The sequence below is a fragment of the Trachypithecus francoisi genome, unplaced genomic scaffold (genome assembly GCF_009764315.1).
Source record: "Trachypithecus francoisi isolate TF-2019V2 unplaced genomic scaffold, Tfra_2.0 Lachesis_group5, whole genome shotgun sequence".
NCBI lineage: Eukaryota > Metazoa > Chordata > Mammalia > Primates > Cercopithecidae > Trachypithecus > Trachypithecus francoisi.
The window spans coordinates 63,880,346-63,897,304 of NW_022681470.1; the positions used below are offsets into that span (position 1 = coordinate 63,880,346).

Below are 16,959 nucleotides of genomic sequence, written 5' to 3' on the forward strand. Positions count from 1 at the left end.
AGAGGTCTTAGAGCTTTCTTCCTTCCTGTTCAACTCTTACCTTCGATAATCTTGATCTCCACGGTGGTCCTCCAGCGAGTATCACCGTTGGTCAGACACCAGTAGAAGCCGGCGTCCTGCGTGGTGAGCTGGTTGAGGATGACAGTGAAGGTGCCGTTGCCTGGCTCCTGGAGCAGGGAGAGGCGGCCCTCGTACTGCTCCTGAACCAGCCCCTGGCTCTCTACCAGCAGGGGGCAGCGGCCATTCTGGGTCCCTTCCCAGAGACACCAGTACTTGAGGCTTTTGCTTTCCTTAGGGTTGTAGGGGCAGAGCACCGCCACAGAGCCTCCTTCCACTCCCTTCACCACAGTGGGGCTGCGGGGAATCGTGGACTCTGAAAACACAGACAGAGATGAGATGGGAGAATGGCCACGCAGGAAGAGACTTGCGTGGCCTGAGAAGCCTTCTTCCGGGGTCTCAGCCAGGATGGGGAGTGAAGTTTACATGCATCACCTTACCCTCCTCAGAAAATGAAAAGGAACTTTCCTAATGTCACAGAGCCTGCAGCTGGAGCCACCAGGGCCAGACTCCGGGGACATGGAGTCTCCCCGTCAACCTGGACATGTTGTTCTTTTCCTCCACCTTATTCTGAGCAGAGAATGGAAGGAGTTGAAGGAGATAATATCAGCTCTTCTCCTTTGGCTTCTTACAAAGTCTCCCTCTGTATAATTTTTTGTCTGTTGTATACACTAATAAGGGTATTTCACAAAAGTGGCCAAATGGGATTATGTCCAAACCAAGAAAATATATTTAGAAAGGTATTATGTAAAATATAAAGTATGTAGCAAGGGTGAGCTAATTGTTGGGGCCCCAAGGGGCATCTCAAAGACGATAGCCATTGACCAGGCAGCTAAAGCCAAGGTCCAGAGAGAACCAGGTGAACAAAGATGCAGGGAGTCCTGGTGAGGACCCCAAGCTGGACATGAACATGGCATGCAGGGAACATAAGCCCCTTTAAAAAAAGTCACAAACACAGATACTTGGACCTGCAAGTACTGGTTTGCTGCTTCTAGCAAGGGCAACTCTATGCAGGGTGCTCTGGCGTGAGACGGAGCTGGGATTTAATTCTTTCACCATGCTGATGGCTCGCTAGAGTAGGGCTGAGTGGGTCAGATGGTGCTGAAATTCACAAATAACCCTACAAAATGTGGGAGTGAAACATTTAGAAGCTGGGGCACTTCTGGGAACGCATTGATACCAAGATTAGCCAATCCTTTTTCCATCTGAATGTGAGGGATGAGGCACCCATCTTGTGTAGGGGCCAGGGGAGGGGACAGAGGACCCCTGCAGAGCCTGCCACAGCCCTGAAACACAGTCTATAAGTCCTGCCTCAATCAAGAGCTTTACTCACCTCTTATTTGTTAAGCAGGGACAGCCATCAAAAGGACTTTGATAACAGAAGAGTAATTAGGAGCTGCCACCAGGCAGAGGCTGCTTTTTCTCGCTGTCCTGGGCAGCAGCCCACACAGCCTCCAGCTTGGGGCTGGTCAGTGAGTGGATGCTGTTGGCTGATTGATGACTATTGATAAATAGACTCAGAGGGAGCTGAGCTTGGCTCTCACCTGCAAGACTGCCCCACCTCCTCCCTCTCCTTCTCTAGGGTCTTACCCTCATTGACGAAGAGTTGCCAGGCCTGGATAGGCCAGCCTTCCTGCAGCTGACCATCCGAGTGGGCTCCACACAGGTAGCGCCCTTCATCCTCCTTCCTCAGGCCTGTGATCACCACACTGAATGAGCCATCCTGGTCCTGGGGGTTGAGCAGGATCCTGCCTTCAAAGGCTGAGTCCCTCTTCCCCAGTGTGTTGACGACCACATCACAGGTTTCCCTACTGCTCACTCGGCACAGAAATTTGGCCACATTTGCCACCTCAAGGCCCAGGGCACAGTGGAAGGTCACTGATCCCCTCAGGTCTGCATAAACCAGTTCCGGCTCGGGCTTTAGCACTTGGAGGTCAACATTCTTCTCATCACGACTGGAACCATCCCCAGCCTGGCAGAGATACAGTCCATGATCGCTGAGCCTGAGTCGGTCGATGACAACAGTGAAAATTAACTGGCCAGTACCTGGAATATGAAGGTCTATTCTGCCCTTATAGCTGGGATTCACATAATTTCTGGAGTCAATGACCAGCACAGAGGTCTGGTCTATCTTCTTGTACAAGGCCTTTACCTTTGGATCATTCTCAGTCTTGAAAGGGCATTTGATGGTCACCGTTCTGCCCACGTCCACTGTGTAGATCTCAGTGTCATTTGGGAGCTCAGGACCTGCAGGATGAGGGGTGCAGGGTAGGGGCCGGGTAAACTGTGATTCTACTTTCTTGCAACATAGGACTATTTGCTATTCCTAATTAGGGGGTGGGTGAACTTATAATCTGGAATGCCCTCCTTCCCAGAGGAACTCTGTCAGAATATGTCTTCCAAGGCCCAGCTTGACGGCCGTCTCCTCCATGAAACCTTCCCCAAGCTGACACTAATCTCTCCCTGCCCTATGCTTTCTTGATACATCTGCATTGCTTATTACGTCCAATCTGGTGTATGGTTAATTATGTTCTCCATGGACTGGAAGTACCTTGAAGGCAGGAGCATGTTTTTCTCATGTTTGACCCCTCTGCTGTGACAAGCACAATGCCTCTGCATAGTAGGTGGCCAAATTAATGTGTGTTGAAATGAACAGAACGAATGTAAATGCAGGGTGATGGATTTCAACGCGTACAATAGAAGTTACTAAAAATTACAACTGTAAATGTGAAATGGGCTGTCTCGAGGAGCAGTGAGTTTCTGCTAAAGTGCTTAATCAGAGGCTGCATACCCACCTTCGGCACGTTCTTCTAAGCATCCAGACAGGGTGAACTCTAAGCCCTCTTCACCTCTTAAGATTCTGTGGTTTCGAATCTCCATCCCCACCTGAATGACCTCCTCATTTAGTCCACAGACAATAGTATGCATATTCCAAAGGAGCAGAACATGTCTTTGGGAGTCCCCCTGAATTTCTTTCCTCTGTAAGACCTCTCTTTTGAATTGTCCTTGACTATCTAAAATGGCCTCATTGTTAAACCCTTGTCAGAAAGAGCTTTTCTTTTTTTCTCTTTCTCCAACTAGAGTAGGCTTGTTAGCAACCTATCCTTTCAGGATCTTGGTCTTTGGTCAAGAACTAATAATCTAGTTTATCCTGATAATACTGAAAGACTAAGGGTTCCTGGGTTAAAAATATATATATACATTTTACAAGAAGCCTTTTGGCAGCCCAAACCTTTATGGAAAGGTGCATTAACGATAGGAATTTAAGAATCCCTGTAAATCTCTCCCTGCCTTTTCTATCTCCTTAGCCTGATGGCAGATTTCCCTTTCTACCTGTAGCAAACACAAGAAAACTTGTCCTCCTGATACCCTTCTAAGCTGGGGTCTCCAGAAAACCTAAAATGTTATAGGCCACCAAGTCCTAGAAGGGTTCACTCATCACCCCCAAGCAGGCCCTATCTGTCTCCTTCTTCTGTTCTAAGAAGTCTTTGCCTGGGGAGAGGGGAGCCTTCTGACCCCCGGCCGGGCTACACATCCTTGTGAGGAAGTTCCTCCTCCAGCCCTCCATGCACCTTAGAGAATTCCCTCTAACATTCCCCCAGAAGCCCAAGGAGCCTGGATCCTTACCCTGGCTGACCTCCAGGCTGACATCAAAGGACAGGCCTCGGCTATTGATGCCCAGGCCACACTTGTAGTTTCCGGAGTCATCCCGGCTCAGCTGGGCAACGTTCACCACAAATGTGCCGTTCTCCGGGAAGTTGGTCAGGTTAGCCCTGCCTGCATAGTTGCTGGAGACGTAGCCCTCTGAGGAGATGAGGGTTATGCAGCGGCCACTGGCTCCCTTCCGGCACCAGTACTTCCGGGTGTGCCGGTTGACAGAGGTGGGTGGGTAGTAGCACTTGATGGACACTGAGTCACCTTCCACACTACTCACCTCCTGGGGACCAAATATGGGACTCTTTGTGGAGATGGCTGTGGGTACAGAAAAGAGAGGTTTTCTGAGGCCCTTGGGAGGTACAGCCTGTTCCAGATAATCCACTATGAGGAGATGTGGTTTTCTACCTGACACATAGGCCCTCTGTTGATAATTTATCATATATTACAGCTGGAAAATTGCTGAGATTAAATAAAGTGACTGTTTTAATCATGATTAAATTCTAATTGTAATTCATTAATGATAACCATTACAAGGACAAGGGAATGACAAATTTATGATATTCCTTGTTTTTTATTTTATATATATATATTTTTTGAGACAAAGTCTCACTCTGTCGCCCAAGCTGGTGTGCAGTGGCACGATCTCGGCTCAGTGCAACCTCCACTTCCCAGGTTCAAGTGATTCTCATGCCTCAGCCTCCCGAGTAGCTGGGACTACAGGCACATGCTGGCTAATTTTGGTTTCGATTTAGTAGAGACAAGGTTTCTCCATGTTGGCCAGGCTGGTCTTGAACTACTGACCTCAAGCAATCCACCCGCCTCGGCCTGCCAAAGTGCTGGCATTACAGCGGTGAGCCAGCATCCAGCCATCCTTTGGTTTTTCAAACAGTAACACCACTTTCGTAAGGTGTTACAAGTTTGCACTTGCCATGTGTTATTTCCTTATATTTCTAAAAACACTTTGTAGATGATTTTCTTTTCTTTTTTTCCCCCAGATAAAAATATTGAGAGCCAGGAAGGATAAGTGATTTCCCTCAGATTTCACAGCGGGTCATAGAGATTGTTGGTTGAAGTTAAGGTCTTTGTTATTCTCAAATAAGATCTTTCACAGACCCCTGGCCTTGAGATTAGGAAGTGCCATTCCTGTCCCTGATTTCCAACGCTCACAGACATGGTCTCTGTAGGACTCTTCCTCAAGGGAGTGCCAACTTTGAGAGGGACATCCCTGGGGATGAGTCTGATTTTAGTGTCCCCAGGGAGGTGAACCCTGGAGTCGGGCAGGCTGGAGGGGTAGAGCTTGGGGAGTAGGGACCTGGCAGACACACCTGGGAAGACCGCCAGCAGGCAGGTGAGCACGAAGAGCAGCATTGCTGGTGGGTCCTGAGCGCCGCACCACTCAGGCTGACTTCTCGTGTGCAACGCTGAAAAACAATAATCACAAGGAGATGAAGCTCCCCTTGTCTTCCAAGACTGTTGACCTTAGAGTTTCTGTGACATCTGTTTGACTTTGTGTCTCCAGCAACTGACATAAATCCTGTTGAATGAATCAGTGCCTCCACCTTTTCTATAACAACTCAAAGTCTTATCATCCTTCAACACTTACATTTCCTTAATAGCTATAAGTAGCTTTTGTCTTCTCAACTAAGCTGCAAGCTCCTTTGGGATAGAGATATTGTATCATTTGTTCTGTTTCCCTGCCCATGAGACACAGTCCCAGGCACTCTGTAAGATCTCAGGAACGGCTTGCTGGGTGATTGGTTCCTACCAGTATGTGGCCCCATCTTTCTGTTTCAGCTGCCCTCCCTACATTCCTGACATTCCTGGGAGGTGAAGCAGGCTGACATGTTTCCCGGTCTGTTCAGATGAGGAAACCGAGACCCACAGAGGAGGTGTCATGATTGTTAAGGCTGTAAATGTAATTATGATGGTCCTAACCCCATTGATTGCTCCCTTATTCTGTCTCAGGCACTGTGTTGAATAATTTATGTGTATTATCTCATATGGACTTGATATCAGCCCTATAAGGTTAGTATTCTTATTCACATTCACATGGTAAGAAATGAAGGCTTAAAGGTTAAGTAGTTTGCTCAAGGGCACACAGGGGTTAAGTGTGTGGGGGTACACAGAATGGGGGTGGGGAAGATTTAGGCCCATCTTCGTCTGACTGCAAAGTCCATGTGCTTAACCTCTCTGTCTTAATTTAATTTAATGTAACTTAATTTAGGAGAGCTAAGTAATTAAACATGAGGCCAAAGTACATAAGAAAGCGGCAGCCTTTTATTGCAAATATGCACACACTCTCGGGCGAGGTTCCCTGGTCCTCAGGTATAGGGGGGCCAGGGAAGTCGCGCCGGCACTCTCGGGTGAGGTTCCCCGGTCCACGAATGCGGTGGCCTAAGAAGTCACGCTGGCTACTGCTGGTGGCGGACTTCTGTGCATTGGTACTGGAAGCGGGAGGGCAGTGGGCGGGATAAGGGCGTGATAGGGGCGTCTCCATAGGCGTGGCCGGGTAAGTTTCGATCTCTTCGGATTGACGTGACCTGGCGCATGCTCGGTTGATCTGCATCTTCCCGGGCGCGGGCTGTATTTTCCTGCGCGCGGGTAAGTTGGTGAGGAAGAACCCGAAGCAACAGGAGCGGTGCCTTCTTGTTTACCTTCCTCCATCTTGTCCCTTCTCCTTCACCTAAACACTCTCCACTGCTGTATGGCACCCCAAATACAAGAGCATGCTTTTACCTTATGCTTATTTGTGTTATTTGTAGAGACCCTGTTGCTTATGAAAGCACTATCATTTACATTATTTCATTTGGGCTTTGTATGTTCCCTTGAAATAAGACAGAGAGGTCTAATCACAACCATTTTATGGATAAAGCATTGAGATTTTGAGATGCTGAATGATAGGCGTTACGTTTTCCCAGCAATTTGGTTATGGAATTGGGGTTTAAAAACTTAGGTGGTAGGGTCTTTGTAATCCTGCCTGGTAAGACCTGGCAGACAAAGATGAAGAATCAAAGATGGCCGGGCGCGGTGGCTCAAGCCTGTAATCCCAGCACTTTGGGAGGCCGAGACGGGCGGATCACGAGGTCAGGAGATCGAGACCATCCTGGCTAACACTGTGAAACCCCGTATCTACTAAAAATAAAATACAAAAAACTAGCCGGGCGAGGTGGCGGCGCCTGTAGTCCCAGCTACTCGGGAGGCTGAGGCAGGAGAATCGCGGGAACCCGGGAGGCGGAGCTTGCAGTGAGCTGAGATCCGGCCACTGCACTCCAGTCCGGGTGACAGAGCGAGACTCCGTCTCAAAAAAAAAAAAAAAAAAAAAAAAAAAAAAAAAGATAAGACCACTCAGATGGAGCAACCCGTGTGGACTTTGTCACCACCGTGGACAAAGCCCAGGGCTGAGGAGAGCTGAGGGTCCCAGGGGCCTGCCTGACAGCAGCTGTCATCAAGGCCCCAACTACAGCCTAGAGGAGGAGAGAGGAGTTCCCACTTTCCCAGAGTTTGACAGACTTTAAACTTTGGAGTTATCTTGACAAAGAGAGTGTCTTGACAAAAGAGTTATCTTGACAAATGATCGTAAGTTTGGGCAGTAATGAGTGCCATAAAGATAAGGATGCTATAAGCAGGAGGAAGCTGGGCATTATCTCCCAGACCTCCCTCACCACCCTGGCCCCTGCTCCTGCTCCCAGACTCCCTTCAGCTTGAGCCAAAGGCAATAGAGTTGTTTATCTTGGTTATTTCTTTGTTGCAGGGGAATTTCCCAGCAAGGAACCTTTTATTTCCTTGTGAATATAAAGGCATTTTGTTTCTGCAGTTCTTTGGAAGAGTAAGGGGAGGGAGTGGGAACAGATATGGGTGTCAGATGGCAACGTTGAGGCTCTCTTGAGTCCGGTTAATTGTCCCAGACCTTTCTTACCAGGTCAATGATTAATCCCTGGAGTGGGGCCTTAGCCAAATACCAGTCAGCTCCAACGTGAAAGCAATCAGGGGACGCTGACTGGGGTGTCATCACCCGCGTAAGCACTGCAAGCTGCCATGGGAGATGCTCCCAGGTGGAAGCAGCTTTCAGGAGGCCAGGAAGTCTCGGCAACAGTTGGGATGGGCTGGCTGCAAAGACCTGAGAGATCTACCACTTGTTACTTGTGCTGGCACAGGGTGGGTGCAGTCACAGGTGGGAGGACAAAATGCTGCCTGCTTTTAAGAACTCACACCAGCAGCAGCTGTCCTTGCTTCTTATTCCTGTCCTCACCTCTAGATAAGCAACTGCCTAATATTTGTGTGAGACAGGAGCGGTCTTCCTACAAGCTGAGCAGCCCTCTTCTGGACTTGGCCTGAGTTGCAGAGAGTCAGATGCCAGCTTCTCCAAGGTGAAGACCCTGACCTCTGTCCCAGACTTCTCATTTTGTGACATGTTTAGGTGACTGTGCGTGTTTGTGTGGAGAGGGGACATGTGCGTGCACCCATTACCCTCTGCATGGTCTCAAGCCAGGGATGAGAGCATCAGGCATGCACAGGCAGGTCGGGCAGATGGCAACATGGGCGGGATGCACACAGTCCAGTCCTAGACGGGATGATTGGCAGGAGAGGATACCCCTGCTCTCAGGAACAGGAGCTCTTCTTTGCCCAAAGCTAAAACTTGAAGCACAATTTCTCTAGTAACAGTTGGAAGGAACCCAAGCTTTCAGAATCATTAGAGACCCCTTCCTCTCAAAACCAGAGACTTTCTTCCAAACCTGGGGGATTCAAATCTCAGGGAGACCCACCCCACTGGGTGTCTGGGGCTGGATTTAAAGGATTTGCTTAAGGAAGGAAGAAAAAGAACACAATGTTGGGCACTCGCTATGTGCCAAATGCTTTGCTAGGTTCTTTTCTTGTATGACTTCATCCATCAGCACAACAACCCAAGAGGTAGATACTGTTATCCTCATGACACAGGTCGGAAATCTAAGGGTTATAGGGATTCTTGACCCCAAGACTCACAGCAGAATCCGAATTTGAGGTCATTACCCCATTATCACGCTTTAAATGAGCAGAGGGACCTTCTTTATTGAGTTTTATATATATGACACTATATCATGCATGAGGGCACGTTTTCTGGTCCTTAAACTAGCAGTTGTTTTTTCACTGCTGAGGCTAGGATGTGCTAGATCATTTTCAGTTTACTAAGTTAGTGTCCCATCATGTTTGTAATATATGGCCCCACAATTGTGGATTGGGGCAGGAGTGTAAGCTGTGCTGAAGAATAGTTTTTCTTTTTATAAAATGTATTTAACAAGCTCCTATTCAGTTAAAATGACTGCACTTCAGCTCTCATGGTGTGGAGTCCAAACCTTTGTCCATCTAATCTCAGATTTCTCTCTTTTTCAGAGGGAGAAAGGTCCCCTGGACTTGATATGAGAGTAGAAGTCTGCTTGCTGGGCATCGTTTAAAGACAGAGAGTGAGCTACTTAGGTTGGATCCATGTGGATAAGAGAGGAGACAAACACTATGGGCTAGGCTAGAAGAACGTACACTGAGTCCTTTCCAGGTGCTTTACGTGTGTTAATGTGTTTCATTTTTACAGCCACCCTAGGAGATAGGACAAAATGGGCAACCTCATTTCATGAGTGAGATAATTGAGACACGGAGAGGTGAAACATTTGCCCAAGGTTGCACAGTTGGTAAGTGACTTAGATGGAATTCTGGATCAAGAGCATAGGCCCTTGGCCACTCTGCTGTACCTTGGAGGGTCTTGCTGTTGAGAGGAAGCAGTGGAGAGAGGAAGGAACAGGATATCCAATCTTAGAGAAGAGAATTTGTTCAGTTCTTTCCTCTCTGCCTTTCACAGAAAAGGCAGTTCTTATAAAGAGACACCTGGGGCCGGGCGTGGTGGCTCACACCTGTAATCCCAGCACTTTGGGAGGCCGAGGTGGGCGGATCACGAGGTCAGGAGTTCAAGACCAGCCTGGCCAACATGGTAAAACCCTGTCTCTACTAAAAGTGTAAAAATTAGCTGGGTGTGGTGGCACGGGTCTGTAATCCCAGCTACTTGGGAGGCTGAGGCAGGAGAATTGCTTGAACCCAGGAGGTGGAGGCTGCAGTGAGCTGAGATCACGCCACTGCACTCCAGCCTGGGTGACAGAGCAAGACTCCAAAAAATTAAAAAATGAAGAGACACCTGGACCCAGAGGTAGGTGTCAACAGAGAAATTTCTTCCTGGAAAATATTAGCTGCTATTTATTTAGCACCTACCATGTGTAGGATATGTTACATAACCATGTGTATAACCAGGCATGTTGACGCCAAAGCCTCTTTCCACTCCACCATACTGTGTCGATGCCAGTGGCATTGGGACCCCAGCCCCAGCCCCTCCAGAGAGAGGGCGAGACATAGATGAAGGTCTCTGCTGAGCACAATGCATAGGTATTATTTTTTTAAAGTTGGATAGTTTGCTTTGTAGGTGACATCAAAATGTCCTCATGACCATACCAAAATGGCTGTACCAAAACTTCATTGTTCAAACTTGCTGGTGACTTTATACCACTCACATAGACTCATGCTGTCTTGGTTTCCTCAACTAGGGAATGGTATCACAAAACCAGCCCTGCCTACCTCCTCGTTTGTATCAGGGGAGAATGAGATGAAGCTGTGAAAGCCCAGGGCAAGTGGGTTTACCAAATGGAAGCCTGTGTGACTCCACTTTTTATCACCTAAAGCCACAGAGGTCTAGAGGCGCTAGGAGATAGGCAGAGAGAGTTGCTTTCCTGACTCCTGGCTCAGTGTTCTTTCTGTTACATTAGCACATCCAGGGGCAGAGAGAAGGATGGAGAGAGAATTCCAGGTCTGACTCTGGGAAGACCTATGTCCAGGCACCAGATCCCTAAACCCCTGAAATTGGCATCTCCTCTCCAGATGTTAAGGGATCTGTAATTCTCCTAGTGAAGGGGGAAAGTGATGGCACAAAATAGGAGCAGCTTCAATGGTCCCAGACACCGTGGCAGTTGCACAAAGGAAACTGGGGGTCGGGGACAGAGCTTGACCAGCTGCTGCCCTTTGCCGGACGGTCTCACTGCTGGCTTGGGATGCTGTCAGGATGGGCAAAGGGAGGGGAGCCCATGTCTGAGATCTGCTGGCTGCAGAGCCAGGAGGAGCAGCACGAGTTGAGTATGCTACCTGTGGGGCTCAGCCCTACCTCACTCAGTGACCCCGTGAGGACCTCATTTTTTCTACCTCTAGGAAGGGCAGGATGATGTGATGACACACACTTATGTCTCTCATGGCAGGAATCTGCTAGAGCAAAGCGAGGTGGAATTGGAAAGGATTTCAGGGGTTCTTGGAAGCCCAGAAAAAGGAGCTGAACATGCCTTTGCCAGAAAGCCACAAGCGGGAAACCTCAAAGACTGGAAGAGGACTTGCTAGGTGCCATACTTTATGCGCATTATCTAATCCCAGGTCTGTCTGGTGTTCAATATATCCTTGATTAATTAAACTAAACTGAAAAATATGAAACAATTCCTATTTCATTCTAGAGGTGACAAAGCTATTTCACACGTATTTTCTCATTTGAACCCACATTGACCCTGAATGATAGGTGTTATTTCTGTCTTTGTTTTACAGATTAAGAAACTGAGGATCAGAGAGGTTAGGTGGTTTGCCTAAGGCCACACAGTTAATCAACTGTGAGGAGTTAGGAAACCCAGGCACAGACCAAGCTGAAAGAGTAGAGCTACATATGCTGACCACAGTGGTCCCTTCCCACCTGCTGATATTTCTCAGAAAAGGATGGGGGGCTTGCACACACTTGTATCCCTACTTATCCCACTGGGATATGCACGCTTACTCCCCACCCACACACAGTCACACAGTCTGCCTCCTTGTCCTTCTCACCCCACTATCTGGGAGACTGGGAATTGGGAATGGAGGGGGTTGCCTGAGCCATCGTCCCGAGCCCTTTCCAGATAGCATCCCGTCTGGGGATCCCAGAGCAGTAACACTTACTTTTAGCCACTTCCTTCTCTCCCGTTGATCTGATTTCAGGGACACAGCCTGCTGGCCAGTTGGTAACCCCTGCCTCTCTAGGAGCTACTGACAGGGCACTGGACGCTGCTGCCAAAACTGAAACTCTGCTCGGTGTTTGACCCACACCTGGGCTCTTAAAGGGCCACTCTCCCACAGGCACCGTGGCCAGCCAGGGTCACGTGACTTTCACAGCTCCCTTGCTTTCCTTTCATTTTAGCTTTCCTGGCTGGCTCCATTTGGTTTCCTTTGACCTTGGGGAGACTCGATTACTTGGGAATCCTCCATCATTGCAGCTTCAGGATGAGGGACAGAATGTCAAGTGTGAAGATGCTGTTCTGTCACTTTCTAGCTGCAAGACCTTAGGCAAGTCACCTTCCTATTTCTTTTCATCTGGAAAAGAAGGATGGTAATATCAAATCTACAGGTAGAGGATATAGCCAGATATTAGCTACAGAAAACCCGGCCCAATGCTTGATTTGAAGTTGACATCATCTTAAGGGGCACAGGTGGCAGGAGTGGCTCTCATAATCCTTGGTCTCATATCCCCAGTTGCTCGGGAACCCCCTCCAACTCCCTAGGTTACTTAGCCTGGACTAAAAATGCCCTTTACACACCTCCTGCCAAGCCCCTTTTACCAGTCCCAGAGGTCCAGGAGCTGGCAAGACTGTGGCCCTTCCTGTTTCTCTCCCCGGAGTCATGAAAGACTCTCGCTGCTTCTGGGCTCCCCTGAACATGGCTGACCTCAGAGTCTTGTTAGGACCCGGGCTTGGCTCCGTAGCAAGGAGGGTGCCGACCTGCTGAGTTGAAGTAGCACCTCCTTCCCTATCTCAGTCAGTCCATGGGGGCTGCCAAGACATGACCTGGTTGGGACTCCGGGGTGTTCCCCAAATGATCGTGGCAGTCCTGTGACAAAAGTGAAGCCCACTCCCCAACACACACACGTATGCCCCCGACCCCTCACTGCAAACCCCCACTGAAATGCTGCCCCATCCTTCCTGTGCAGGGCTGACCCAGGCTCTCACTACAGAGTCCTACAGGCCGAACACCAGAAGGGGAAGGAAAAATAGAGAACTAGAGCCCTGGAGAAACACAAGGCAGCCAGAGCCCTGGGTCTTATTTTAGCTAACCACTGACTCACTTGCGGGTATTAACACACAATCACAGATTTCAATGGCAAGCAAAACAACCCATAACTTCTTTATGTAGCTTAATTTCTTTCTTTTTTTGTGGTTTGCACATTTGGATTTTCTTTTTTTATTTTATTTTAGGTTCCGGGATACGTGTGCAGAACGTGCAGGTTTGTTACACAGGTAAACGTGTGCCGTGGTGGTTTGCTGCACCCATCAACCCATCACCTAGGTATTAAGCCCCACATGCATTAGCTATTGGTCCTGATGCTCTCCCTCCCCCGACCCCTACCACAAGCCCCAGTGTGTGATGTTTCCCTCCCTGTGTCCCTGTGTTCTCATTGTTCAGCTCCCACTTATGAGTGAGAACATGTGGTGTTTGGTTTTCTGTTCTGTGTTAGTTTGCTGAGGATGATGGCTTCCAGATGTAGCTTAATTTCAAACCCTAAACCCATAATCCGATAAAAGACAACAAGTTCCTTAGTCACTTCTAGGCAAGCTCAGCCTAATTCAATGATCTCTCAGTCACTTCACTCCAGATTTAAAATTTAGCCTCATTATGGAGTTCCCTTCCTTTTTGTCTCCCTTCTCTCCTCTGGGGTCCAGTCTGGGGAGAATGGTCTTGGGCGAGGGGGTGGTCAATGTTACTGCTGAGGCAGTGAAAGGGGGTGGCCCATTATTTTGGTCTTGCCTTGTCACGATGCTTTGCTGGCCTTGGGCTCCAGAAGGAAATAATTTTGTCTACTGAGATGTGACTTGCCCTGCTTGGTCAGTGGGCTTTGTCCCTGCTCATCCTGAGGGCTCTGTGGTCCATACTGTGCCCTCCTAGTGCATACCCCGAGCTCCCTGGGGTGGGTCTTCCAGGCCCTCAGCCTCTCTTTGCTCTCCTTGTGGGTGCAGGGTGAGCTTGTCAGATCGCAGGCTCCTGAGGCCTTTGGGAGATCCTGTGCAACAGAGGTGCATTTTCCTCAACACTCTTGTGGCCTCCCGTGTACCAGTGTTCCCATACAATTGGGGGTGCAATGGATAGCAGCAAGACTGTGGACCACCAAAGTTCTATACAGGATGGGCAAAGGTGAAGGCCCCTCAATCTGGAATTTCCAAGGCCATCTGGATATCTCTATCATGGTTAATCCCCTCTCCCCTACTGTAGCCTGGACTCTGCCCCATGGTGGTGTCTGGGAGAGCACCAAGACACATCAGTAACTAAGCTCTCCTTCTTACTCGTCAGCAGTCTTTCTCCTCCCCAGTTCTGGGGTTAATGTCTAGGGGGAGGATGTGAGGGGAGACAAGATGTACAGGTCCAGTGATGAGGCAAGCCTAGTTCTGTCAGATTATAACTCCCTTTAAACGGTTCCCGGTTTACACCTCTCTCCATTTGAACTCAGTAGTGAAAATATTTGTAGGGTTTGTTTCTTCCTTCCCAAAGCAAGAAATAAGTTGCATCCAGTTGTCCTGGCTGGAGTAGAAGTCAAGGCAGGTTCACAGAACACTAGTGTAGAAATTTGACGAGTGAAGGCTTGCAGGGAGGAAGGGGAGAACACTCATTAAATCATTGCTTCTCATGCTGCCTTGGTGGGGGTGGAGGGCAGGTTGCAGATTTCCTTCCCTGCTTTGCTATTTCATGACAGTGGGTAATTTACTAGATCATGCACTGCTGCATGTTTTCAATAGTCTCCAAAACTGTCTTAGCTGACCCATGTCAGACACACACGTATACACACACACACACACACACACACACACACACATACCTGGAGCCCACTGATCGTACTGATCCAGTTTACAGAAAGGGGAAAATGAGAAGTAGAGCCCCGGGAAAAGGCAGGGAGTCAAAATCCTACGTCCTATTTTGGGCTCAGCCACACGCCGGTGGTGTGATTGGACTCACTCGCTTCCCCTCTCACACTGTGGTTTCCCCATCTGGAACCCAGTGGCCCTAAAATAGTGCTATTTCCCAGCCCTGTGGGAGAAGGAACAGGCCAAGAGAGTCTATTGCCCAAATCAATAATAATGATGATAACAGCAGTGATTATGGTTTCCAAACTTACAACACTTCATCTGCTCAACCCTCCCCACTTCTTTTAAAGTAATCATACAAGAAAATACACCAGCAGAAGGACAGCTTCTCATTGGACTTTCCTGACTCTGGGACTCAGCATAAGTCGCTGTGGAACACCTTTGTTTTGTTCCCGATTCTGTCTCTAATTGCTGAGTGACCTTTGCCAGATCACTTCATCCTGTAAGTCTGCAGGATTGTTTGTTTCATCAGAGGACAGAGCCAAATGCTTCCCCAGGCTCTTTCAGTTCTAGGATTCTGTGTTTTGGTTGAGCACTGTATTAGTTTCCAACAGCTGCTATAACAAATTAACACAACTTTAGTGGCTTAAGACAACAGAAATGTGTGCTCTTTCTGTTTTGGAGACCAGAAGCCTGAAATCAAGGTGCCAGCAGAGCCATCCTCCAGGCTCCAGAGGATAATCCGTTGCTTGGCTCTTCTAGCTTCTGGTTGCGGCTGACATCCTTAGTGTTCTTTGGCACGTAGCTGTGTCACTCCAACCTCTGCCTTCATAGTCACATTGGCTTCTGTGTACGTCTCAAATATCTCTCTGTTTCTCTGTTATATGGATAGCATTTAGGGTCCACCCAGCTAATCCAGGGTGATGTCCTCATCTCAAAATCCTGAACTTAATCACATCTTCAAAGACTCTTTCCCAAATGTTACATTTCTAGGCTCCACAGATTGAGACATAGACAAACCTTGGGGAGTGGGGGGTGGGGGTTATTTCTCAGCCTATTGACCACGACCAGCTCAAGGTCCAGGGAGATTTGAGACATGCAGGAGCATGCACCCCTGTTCCCCAAGGGCAAGTAGTCCAATTGAGGAGTCATCACTCACATGCAACACTGTCAAGGAACAACACAAGCCAGGAGGTAGCAAGCATGGAGAGCCTGTGTAGCCTTGGGGAAAGATCAGGGGCTCTGGACCTCAACTGCCCTGGGTTCACATCCAAGTCTTACCACCTGCCAGCCAAGGGACCTTGAACAAATTGTTTCATGTCTCTGGGGAAAATTATACTTACTGTATAAGTATGTAATAAAGATTAAGTATGGGCCAGTCTCAGTGGTTCACACCTCTAGTCCCGGCACTTTGGGAGGCCAAGGTGGGAGGATCACTTGAGGTCAAGAGTTAGAGACTAGCCTGGGTCAGATAGCAAGACATTATCTCTACAAAAACAAAAAAATTAGCCTGGTGTGGTGACACTCCCCTGTGGTCCCAGCTACTTGGGAGGCTGAGGTGGAAGGATTGCTTGAACCCAGGAGTTGCAGTCTGAAATGAGCTATGGTTGCACCATTGCTCTCCAGCCTGGGTGACAGAGCAAGACCCTATCTCCCCAAAATACAAATCTAAAAAAGATTAGCTATAATATGTTCAGTGACTAGCATCTAATAGGTGCTTATGATTCAGCATCAAATAAATGGGACAGCAAAAGGCAAGTGTGTGTGTGTGTGTACATGCATACATGTCTGACACCATCTGCTAAGACAGTTTTGGAGACTACTGGGAGCATGTACCAGTACATGGTGGAGTAACTAGAGTGATTAGCCACTGAATGATGAAGGACCAAGAACAGAAAAGTGAAAATGACTTGCCCCAGTTTGCACAGGAGGTCATTGCATAGATGGGTCTAGAATCAAGGTTTTCCAGAAAGCGTTTTCCTCCACTTCCCAAAACTTTTGCTGTCAGGATGATATTTCTACAGACAGCGAGGGATGTCCATTTACACCCTTGGTTTAGCCAGAGAATATTGGAGATGATCAAGCCCACAGGCTCACACAAATCCAGCCCTTCAGACTGTCATTAGCTTGATGCTCCATGACCATGGGTTGATACAATCACCAACAGAGAAAGGGAGGCTAGATAGCCCTTCTTCACTCTCCACTAATCAGTGGGCATCCCTCTGCATGGACGGTTCCTCTGAGTGTGGCTTTTGCCATAAAAATGAGATAAGAGGAACAGAGGAAATGCTGTTTACTGCCAACTCTCTGCTCCTGTGTACAGATCTTCAGCTGAGTCAATGTTTAACACCTGTCTGGAGTCAATGTTTAATCCCAGGCC

At 48.4% G+C, this 16,959-nt stretch overlaps 1 protein-coding gene and 1 long non-coding RNA gene across 2 annotated transcripts in view; one reads left to right on the forward strand and one right to left on the reverse strand.

Annotated features, from left to right (window-relative positions):
* PIGR (polymeric immunoglobulin receptor) overlaps positions 1 to 11,837 on the reverse strand; it is an 18,766-nt gene extending 6,929 nt beyond the window's left edge. Inside the window, exons 1-5 of the mRNA XM_033198453.1 lie at positions 11,692 to 11,837; positions 5,040 to 5,135; positions 3,685 to 4,029; positions 1,648 to 2,304; positions 41 to 373 (exon numbers count right to left, since the gene is read on the reverse strand). Of these exons, the coding sequence (XP_033054344.1) occupies positions 41 to 373; positions 1,648 to 2,304; positions 3,685 to 4,029; positions 5,040 to 5,082 (1,378 nt within the window). The 5' untranslated portion in view covers positions 5,083 to 5,135; positions 11,692 to 11,837. The remainder of the gene's footprint in view (positions 1 to 40; positions 374 to 1,647; positions 2,305 to 3,684; positions 4,030 to 5,039; positions 5,136 to 11,691) is intronic.
* On the forward strand, positions 7,052 to 12,057 carry LOC117075776. The gene is made up of 4 exons (XR_004434115.1): positions 7,052 to 8,081; positions 9,082 to 9,241; positions 10,977 to 11,145; positions 11,930 to 12,057. It is a non-coding gene; the product is annotated as an uncharacterized LOC117075776 (long non-coding RNA).
* The last annotated feature ends 4,902 nt before the right edge of the window (positions 12,058 to 16,959 follow it).